This window comes from Urocitellus parryii, chromosome 2 (genome assembly GCF_045843805.1).
Source record: "Urocitellus parryii isolate mUroPar1 chromosome 2, mUroPar1.hap1, whole genome shotgun sequence".
Taxonomy (NCBI): domain Eukaryota; kingdom Metazoa; phylum Chordata; class Mammalia; order Rodentia; family Sciuridae; genus Urocitellus; species Urocitellus parryii.
In genome coordinates, this window is record NC_135532.1 from 26,017,222 (window position 1) to 26,026,055 (window position 8,834).

Consider the following 8,834-nt stretch of genomic DNA (forward strand, 5'->3'; position numbering starts at 1 on the left):
ATTACCTATTCATAAGCTTACAGTGAGTATTTTTAAAGGGAAAAACTTTGCCAGCCCTTATTCTTATTCAAAAGGTGTTGCTAGGAGGCATTATTGGAAATGATTGAACAAAATCTTAAATTCTTAAGTGAAAATCATTTAACTAATATTTAAAACCTCTGCAATTATTAGTTTATTAGTATCATCCAGGACTCAGATGTTCAGTATTCCTCCTGAAATTACATAAACAAATGCAAATGGAAAGAATCCAAGTCAAAATTATATAACAAAACAGCACTCCATCACAAAAGCGTGTAAAATTACAAGAACGCTATTTTAAAACACTGGCACTTTAAGAGAACGATAATCTCAAAAACCACAAAATTGCCAAATTGTTCCCTAAACTGCTAAGTAGATAAACATGACTCTAATGAATTGAGTTTGGATTTTTGTAAAAATTTAAAAAAAGAAAAAAAACCCATCAAATAAGCTGGATAATTGGTAGAGATGCAAAGTTTTTTCCTCATGTCTATTTTGATTTATAAATGGGCAAACCACAATATAGGAAAATATACCCTACTTCAAACTTGGCATTGTAATTTTATAAGCTGGCCCAATTAAGTAAAAATACTTTCAATGGAATCTCAAGTTTCCTGAGCAGTCCATATTTAGATAAATGGGAAAAGGCATTTACAGCCAGCACTCTCAGAACCTTTGCTGGGACTAATCTGAACAAAAAATTTAATATGGCAGTCTTGTATTTTAAGCTCACGCTTTTGGGGATACATTCTCAGGTCTTCTTTAATGTGTTAACTGCAAAATATAACTGCCATTACATGGTAATGGGAGTTAAGAATATTCAGTCCTCATGTAAAGATCAGAACATACTTCTCTATTAGTCCTTCAAGGACAGACTTTCAGATTGTTTGATTCTAATAATCCCATGCTGTGAATAGAATTGGCTACCCTTCACTTGGTAAATGTAAGTGGGCTATGTGAAATTTGCTATCAACTGATCAAGGTTTTGGAGTTTCAGTTACGGATGAAAATGTCCTCAATTTAATTTTTATTAACCCCATCATGATATGCAGGGTGTGTAGATAAAAAGTTTTTTATCATCTAACTATGAAAAGATAAACACTGTAATAATTCATGTGATCTAAAATGGGCAAAAGCAAGACTAACTTCCCCTCAAGAAGAAAAATTTCAGACCTATGAAAAGGACAACAATACTAATAAAAAAAATTGTATTTACTTAGAAGCATTCAGAATGTCAACAAAACAGCTGCAACTTTTTTTTTTGCAATTACAGAGTGGTATTCAGTTAACAGAACAACAATTATTTCGTATAAGCTGCATCAGAGACAACTGAAGATGAAAAACTACCGTCCCCATATATAACTAATTTGTGCTGTGCACCAACAAGAACCTGCTTTAAATTTCCATGCCAATTTACAACCCCCATACTGTACCAGGCAAGGTTAGTGGCTATTGAAAATACCACCAGGACAGGGCTATCTAAAGACACATTCGGTAGTGTGTTAACTATACAAAAAAAGACACTGTACAGTTTAAAAACAAATCTTACACAGCCTTACATTTCAATTTTTTTCTTTAAAAGGAGTGAGTTGTGTACAGGGGGGTTAAATGCTTTATAGACAAGAAAAAAAAACTGCGCTAGAACCAACTTATTCATCATCATCATCTTCTTCTTCATCTTCATCTTCTTCATCTTCCTCCTCCTCCTCATCTTCTTCATCTTCCTCATCTTCCTCCTCTTCCTTCTTTTTCTTGCTTTTTTCAGCCTTGACAACTCCCTTTTTTGCTGCATCAGGTTTTCCTTTAGCTCGGTAGGCAGCAATATCCTTCCAAAATAAACGGAAGAGAAAACAGGAAAAGGAAAAACTATTAAGCAAAGGGCAAACAAAACATGGCAAAACTTTATGATCCTACATCCTAATTATATTCAAATAGCACACATCTCCACTGCATCTTCATAAATAACCAGAACTTGGAAAAACACTTAAAAATATTATGTGGTAATTACAATTAGCAATCTATAACCAACAAAATGGCACGGTATAATATTTGTAATGTAGTGCCTCAGTGAGATACAATTACATACTACAACCCTAACTCTAGTTCATTAAAACCGGAGTGCAGAGACTGATTAAAGGGTAGACACTGCCACCTTCTGAATGCAAAAAAGTATTCTACAAGTTTACATTGTCAGACTCATCTACAGTAGAACACAATCTCAAAAAAAAAAAAAAAAGTAATTCATTAGTAAGCACATAATTAGGTTAGAAAACAATTCAGAAACAACTATTTTTTTTCAGAGTAAACAAAGAAGCTTAAATTCATGTACTTAAAATTTATTTCCATTAAAGTATTAAACTTATAGCTTTCTTCATCTTACAAATTTACTGTCCAGTTTTGGCAGACTTGAAAATTTGGTGATGCTAAGGGATTTGGGGCACCTGAAGAGAAGGAACATAAATGTTTCAGGGGATGTATATGAGAAATATAGCCAGTGTTACTTTGTCTGACCTATTTTTTATAATGAATGCCTGACTATTTAAATGGAAATTATTTTGACTCAAAAGTAACTACCAAAATTTTCAAATTTGAGATACTGGAGAAGAATGAAATCAGCTTAAATGTATGATCATGGCTCAAATTAATATTAGTATGAAATTTAAAACAACAACAAAAATTAACAACTCAAAAGATGAAAAGATTCAAGCCAATGTAGCTGCTACACTAAAACCTAAATAAAAATATAAGAAAACAGGAAATTAAGATGTATTAAAAAATATCATCCAACCTCTGGCATATCCTTTTTTTTACTATAAACAAGTACACACACTTCTTACCTTTTCGTATTTTTCCTTCAGCTTGGCAGCTTTCTTTTCATAAGGCTGCTTATCATCTGCAGCAGTGTTATTCCACATCTCTCCCAGTTTCTTTGCAACATCACCAATGGATAGGCCAGGATGTTCTCCCTTGATTTTGGGGCGATACTCAGAACAGAACAAGAAGAAGGCCGACCTAAGAGAGTTTCATTTTAGGACTGTAAGTTAATAACAGCACCAAAACTACTACTACCAAACATGTATTCTATCCCTACATTTTGTTAATTTCTACCATGCATTAGATAGGGTACAAATATTTAAGTTAATTTATAATTATTTAAGTTATACTAGTTGAGCTCCAGAAGAACATTTTGCAGATTATTATCACTAGTTCTAAAGAAACAATATGATTTTTAGGACATATATTGGTCAAAGGAGGCAACCATCTAATGCTTGGGCTAACACTCCCATCTAACAAGAATTTCATGTACACTTTTTAAATGTACCAATGTGAATCACTATTAGCCAAAAAAACTTTGTACAAACTCACAAAGGAGCTTACTAGATTTCTATTTGTTGTCATAAAAAAATACTTACGGAGGCCTCTTGGGTGCATTGGGATCCTTGAACTTCTTTTTTGTTTCCCCTTTAGGAGGGATATAGGTTTTCATTTCTCTTTCATAACGGGCCTTGTCCGCCTTTGCCATGTCTTCAAATTTTCCTTTCTCTTTAGCAGACATGGTCTAAAAACCAAGTATTTGTAAGTTTGAAATACAAATTTTAATTATCCAAAGCAGAAAAAGGAATAAAAAAGGTGTCCTTTGCCATTTAATAGCCTCCCCCTCAATCCTAATTTGGAAATTATTGCTAGTTATTACCTTGTGTAGTAACATCTTAAGCTCTCTTACCTTCCACCTCTCTGAGCACTTCTTAGAAAACTCTGAGAAGTTGACTGAAGCATCTGGGTGCTTCTTCTTGTGCTCCTCCCGGCAAGTTTGCACAAAGAATGCATATGATGACATTTTGCCTCTCGGCTTCTTAGGATCTCCTTTGCCCATGTTTAGTTATTTTTCTAGAATTAAATTAAGTGTGTTTGATATTAGCAATGAAATTATGATGTTCAACAACTTAAACGTGTTTAGGGAGTGAATGAAAACCAAGGTACTCATTACTTAACACAGTGGTGACATTAACTTCCCATAAAACCAGATGGGAACATGCAATGATAGCCGATTCCTAGAAGTGGCTATGCCAACCAAAAGACGGTCCTTCGGTGTAATCTCAAAGAGTCTGGATATTCCATATATGTTATGTGTATCTTATCTGCCTGTGTCTGTTCTGAATTTCTTACGGGTCATTTAAACAATTTTTAAATCTCCAAAACCATTTTTAAACAACAAAACCAAAGGTCAAAAAAACTCATGCTGCCAATTTGTTGATTTGCAGTAGACACAAAGTAAATAAGGAGACTAAGTGAGTTGACCTTTTAAAATTATAGGCCGTAAAAAAAAAAAAAGAAATTATCGTGCATCGAAAGTTTTCCCGATTCCTTAAAAAAAAAAAAAAAAATACCCTCTTTGCATAAAACTTTGCTCGGAGGGAGGAGCAGCAAGCCCCAGGGCTCGGGACCAGGCGGGGGGAGGCGGTGGCACTGCGAGGCAGCCTCGTTTCCTATCGGTTTGGCCCTGAGATGTATTTCTGTTCTGACTAAACACGTCCGGTCTGAAGTTTCTTCGAGTAAACAAGGATGAGGGACAAAAGCCACTCCTGCTCGCGGTTCCGCGGCCCCCTCCCCCCGCCGGGGGAGTGTTTCTGGGAGCCGTGAAAGTTGGGGTGCCTCAGCGCGGGGCGGGCGCCCCACACTCCAGAACTTCGCTGGCGGCGGCGCGCCGAGGCGCGGCGAGCGAGGGACGCGGCTGGGCCCGCAGGCCCGAGGCCGCCACGTGCGCCCGGAAGGCCCGCAGGCCCGCGCCGCCGCCCCCATTTTGTCAGGCGCGGCGCAGGGAGAAGCCCCGCTCGAAATGGGGGCTGGCTCCGCCCGCGGCCGCCGGGGCCGGCGCACGGAATGGCCGCTGCGCGTCTTCCCCGCCTGCGCCGCCGCCGCCGCGAGGGCGAGCGCGAGCGAGAATATGGCTCCTTCCCTTTGTGTGTGTGTGTGTGAGTGTGTGTGAGTGCGCGAGTGTGCAGGCGGCGGCGGGCGGGGCGCGCGCCGCGCTCTGGCGCACACACTCGGCCATTACAGGCCGGGGGGAGGGGCGGGGGGCGCGCGCCGGCCTCCGCTCCCCTCCCCCGCCGGCGGGTGGGGGCGCCGCCGCCGGGCCCACCCGCCCGCCGCTCCCCGCCGCCCTCCGCGCGGGCCCGCGCGCCCCGCCGCCCCCGCACGGAGAACGCGGGGCTGTGAAAAGAGAGAGGAAAAAAAAAGTTGCCTCGGAACTGCTGCGCCCAGCTCCCCCGCCCGCCCGCCTTGTTTTCTCTCCAGCCAGCAGCGCCGGGCCCGAGTCAGCCATGTTCCAGCGAGCGCAGCGGCGCCGCTCCCCCCGCCGCCCGGTCGCCGCCGCCGCCACCGCCGCGCCCGGGCCGAGGCAGGGCCGCACCGCCGCCCCCGGCCCACCCGCGCCGCCCTCGCCCGCAGCGGCGCCCCGCCCGCCGCCCGGCCGGCCGCGCTCCCCGCCGGCGCCCGGCTCGCTGCGGCGGCGGCCAATGCAGCCGGGAAGCGCCGCCGCTGCCCGCCACCGCCGCCACCGGCCCCGCCACCCCGGCCGCGCTCCGCGCACGCCGCCCTCCCGAACGCTCGGCCCGGGGGCCGAAAACACGTTAAAATTTTTTTTAATTAAAAAAAAATTTTTTTTTGCGCCAGTCAGCGCGGACGCCGCCGGGGGTGGAAACTCGCGGGGCGCGGGGCTCCCGGCGCCTCAGGCAGCCCGTGGGCCGGGGTTCGGCGCGGGGCAGCGTTCCCGGCGCCCGGGCAGAGGCTCGCTCCGTGCGCAGTTCCCCCCACGGTCCCCCCTCATTTGCCTTTGTGTGGATCCTGACCCGCCGGCTCCCGGCCGCGGGGATCCGGCCGCCGCGCGGGCTAGGGAGCTGCCAGAGGCGCTCTCCCCGCCGCGGCGCTGCCCCAGACTCACCCTCAGCGAGGCACAGAGTCGCCCAGTGCCCGTCCGGCTCTCACTTGCCCCGGCGCTGTCTCTATGGAGCTCAATGTACTGCAATGGCTGTGAGAGCGGGAGCCAGACGCAGCCTCCTCACTCTCTCCGCTCTGTAACATTACTCTCCAGCCAGCGCGGCTCCTATTGGCTACCGCCAACTCACGGGGCTCGCTTATTGGTCCGTTACCTCCCATTGTCCTGACCAGAGCCCGCTTGCTATTGGCTGTCTCCGGGGACACGTCATCAAGGATTGAAACAGCGCGCAAATCTGAATGTGTGTGTATGCCGGGCAAAGAGGCTGAGGCGCGAGAGGCAGAGGCAGAGGCAGCAGCTGCTACGGGAAAGCAGAGCTCTATGGTGTATGTGTGCATGTGTCTAACCCAAGCCAGCCCCACACCGGAGCGGCCGCCGGAGCGAAAAGGGCCTGACTTTTCCACAAGTGCCTCCAACTCCTCAGGCAAAAGAGACACCCACAGGCCTCCCCCCCCCTTCGTAGCCCACACTCACGCCCAAAGCCGTTGAGATAAGAGGCCCCAGGCTTTTAATAGACCTTCAAAGGTGAGGGTGACAGTATGAGATCCTGTCCCCCGAAAACTGGGGTCTCTGCTGGTGCTGAGGGGGCAAGGCAGCGGAGTCTCGAGCCCCTCAACAGCCTATGGTCGCATATCACTTTAGGTGTCTGGGAAGGCAAGGGTTTCTCTAGGAAGGTGACCCGATCCTGCCAGCCAGCGTTAACATACCCCTCTTTGGGGCTCCTAAGCCATCGCGGCAGGCTTGCTGGGCAGCTGAAATCTCGAGTCACCGAGCAGGCATTGAGTTTCACCCTTTTTCTTGGTTTGCTGAGTTTCACAGCATGTCTAGAACTTTTTATTTAAATACAAAGCCCTGTTTTAACTTCCTGGACATCAAATAATTATTCCATGCAATTAAAGCACGGCCCCTTCGTTTTGATATGGGGTACTCTATCAGGAAATGTTCGTGAGGGCCTGCTAGAATTAGCAAATTCATTAGAGACCCCATTTTTAACTGTTTGGCTGTTTTATTTGACTTGGTGTGGATTACTGTTATAATCAAACGAATCCTTGTGATGCTATCTTTTCCTCCCATCACACCACTTAGTGCATCCATGTAACTGCTCTAGGATTACAGGAGTTGTAGGTATATTGTTACCCGAAGGATTAGAGCCAGGCAGAGAGTGTATATGCCCAAATCCACAGGCTGTGGTTTCTCTAACTCACCAAGTTGGCTGCAATTCATAGACATGCTTAGGTCTGTGGAGAAAATGTACTAGCTGTGATGGCCGGTTCTGGAAAACATACAGTTATATCAGACCTTATGAAACTATAATCTATTCCTTTTAGTGTACACAGACCACACCCCTATTCAGTTATAGCAAACTTCCCCTTTTTTTCACTCTCTAATGGCATTTTATACACATATAAATCCAGCAGCCAGTTCCTCCCAATGTAATTCATGGTCAAAGTGAAAACGAATCACGTTGTGTTAATCTGGTTTTTATATCATTCCTAAGCATCCATAATCTATTGTACTTGTTTAAATTTATTACACTATTTGAGAATAGGCTTAGATAACCTTTCCTGACCAATGGATTTAATGTTTATTCTCTTAAAAAGACACTATCTTTCTCAGGGATTATAGTCTCATTGAATGGACAGTATGTCACACATGCACATGAAAAATACTGTGGAATTAAAGGCTATGTAAATGGGTATAATGCACAATCAGTATTTTAAAAGTAAACATCTAAAGTTAACTTTTATGTAGTTATTTTCACATGTATTCTTTTCTAATTTACTAATCAAATTAATACTTTAGACAAATCTACATATTTATTTCAATCTAGTTTTATCTCCGTAATCCCATATATTATAAAATATTCATAAAATGATTAAGATATGTTCAGTGGCATCCATAATATTGCAATGTGGCTTCCATTTGAATGTGGCAGTCTCAATATTTTCTAATATTTTCACTGGCCCAGCCATCCACTTTACTAGTTGTCTATACCAGTTCACTGCCAGGGTAAGTTAGTGGCTATAGAACAACAGGAGAGAAATGGTTTTTTATCAGAGCAAGGTTTTTATCAGGGCAAGATGGTAAGAGGCACTGGAATTAAACAGTCATGTTATTCACTAACTGTGTGATCTTGGGGAAGTTTAAAATCTCAGTGCTTCAATTCTCTCAACTATAAATTGAAAGTGACTGCAGAAGATGTAAATTAAACATTTTTTGTGTGTGTGTGTGTTCAATTCTCCAGGACCTTGTGCATGCTGAGCAAATGCTCTACTGAACTATATCCCTGGCCATTTTTAAAAATGTCTCTTTTTGAGATGGAATTCAGTAAATTACCCAGGTTGGCCTCTAACTTATCATCCTCTTGTCTCAGCCTCCCAACTAGCTGGAATTACAGGCCTGTGCCACCACATCTGGCAAGATTGGACTTTTAAAATATTTTATTTGAGTCAGGTTTGGTGGCTCACAGTTTATCAAAACTGTCTCAAAATTAAAAATAAAAAGTGTTGGGGATGTAGCTCAGTGGGAAAGCACCCTTGGGTCCCATATCAGCAATCCCCCCCCCCCAAAAAAAAAGAAATTACATTTTTGTTTAATTTTTTGTTGTTGTTTTTTGCATTGGAAATTGAACCCAGGGCCTTGTGCATGCTAAGCACATGCTCTACCACTGAGGCACATCCTGAGCTCTAAACTTTTTTTAAGATTTAAATTGTTATGCCAACCCCTTCAATCCCATAATTCAAAAAACCTCACATGCAGTTAGCCTTGAGTATTTTTTTTTTATATTTTAGTTTTATATGAGGACAAGTGGTTGCAAATC

General features: G+C 43.8%; 1 protein-coding gene across 1 annotated transcript; it reads right to left on the reverse strand.

Annotated features, from left to right (window-relative positions):
* Window positions 1-1,212: 1,212 nt before the first annotated feature.
* Hmgb1 (high mobility group box 1) lies at window positions 1,213-6,101 on the reverse strand. The gene is made up of 5 exons (XM_026388414.2): window positions 5,960-6,101; window positions 3,743-3,906; window positions 3,432-3,577; window positions 2,856-3,030; window positions 1,213-1,844 (listed from the first exon to the last, which is right to left on the reverse strand). Exons 2-5 carry the CDS (start codon window positions 3,890-3,892, stop codon window positions 1,668-1,670), a joined length of 648 nt encoding a protein of 215 aa, XP_026244199.2. The 5' UTR covers window positions 3,893-3,906; window positions 5,960-6,101; the 3' UTR covers window positions 1,213-1,667.
* Window positions 6,102-8,834: the final 2,733 nt, after the last annotated feature.

Excerpts from the sequence above, each read along its gene's own strand:
- Hmgb1 (XM_026388414.2), bottom strand. The coding sequence starts at position 3,892 with ATGGGCAAAGGAGATCCTAAGAAGCCGAGAGGCAAAATGTCATCATAT. Across the intron at positions 3,031-3,431 it reads AATGCACCCAAGAGGCCTCC|GTCGGCCTTCTTCTTGTTCT; the intron begins GTAAGTATTTTT and ends AAACTCTCTTAG. Across the intron at positions 1,845-2,855 it reads TGAAGGAAAAATACGAAAAG|GATATTGCTGCCTACCGAGC; the intron begins GTAAGAAGTGTG and ends TTATTTTGGAAG.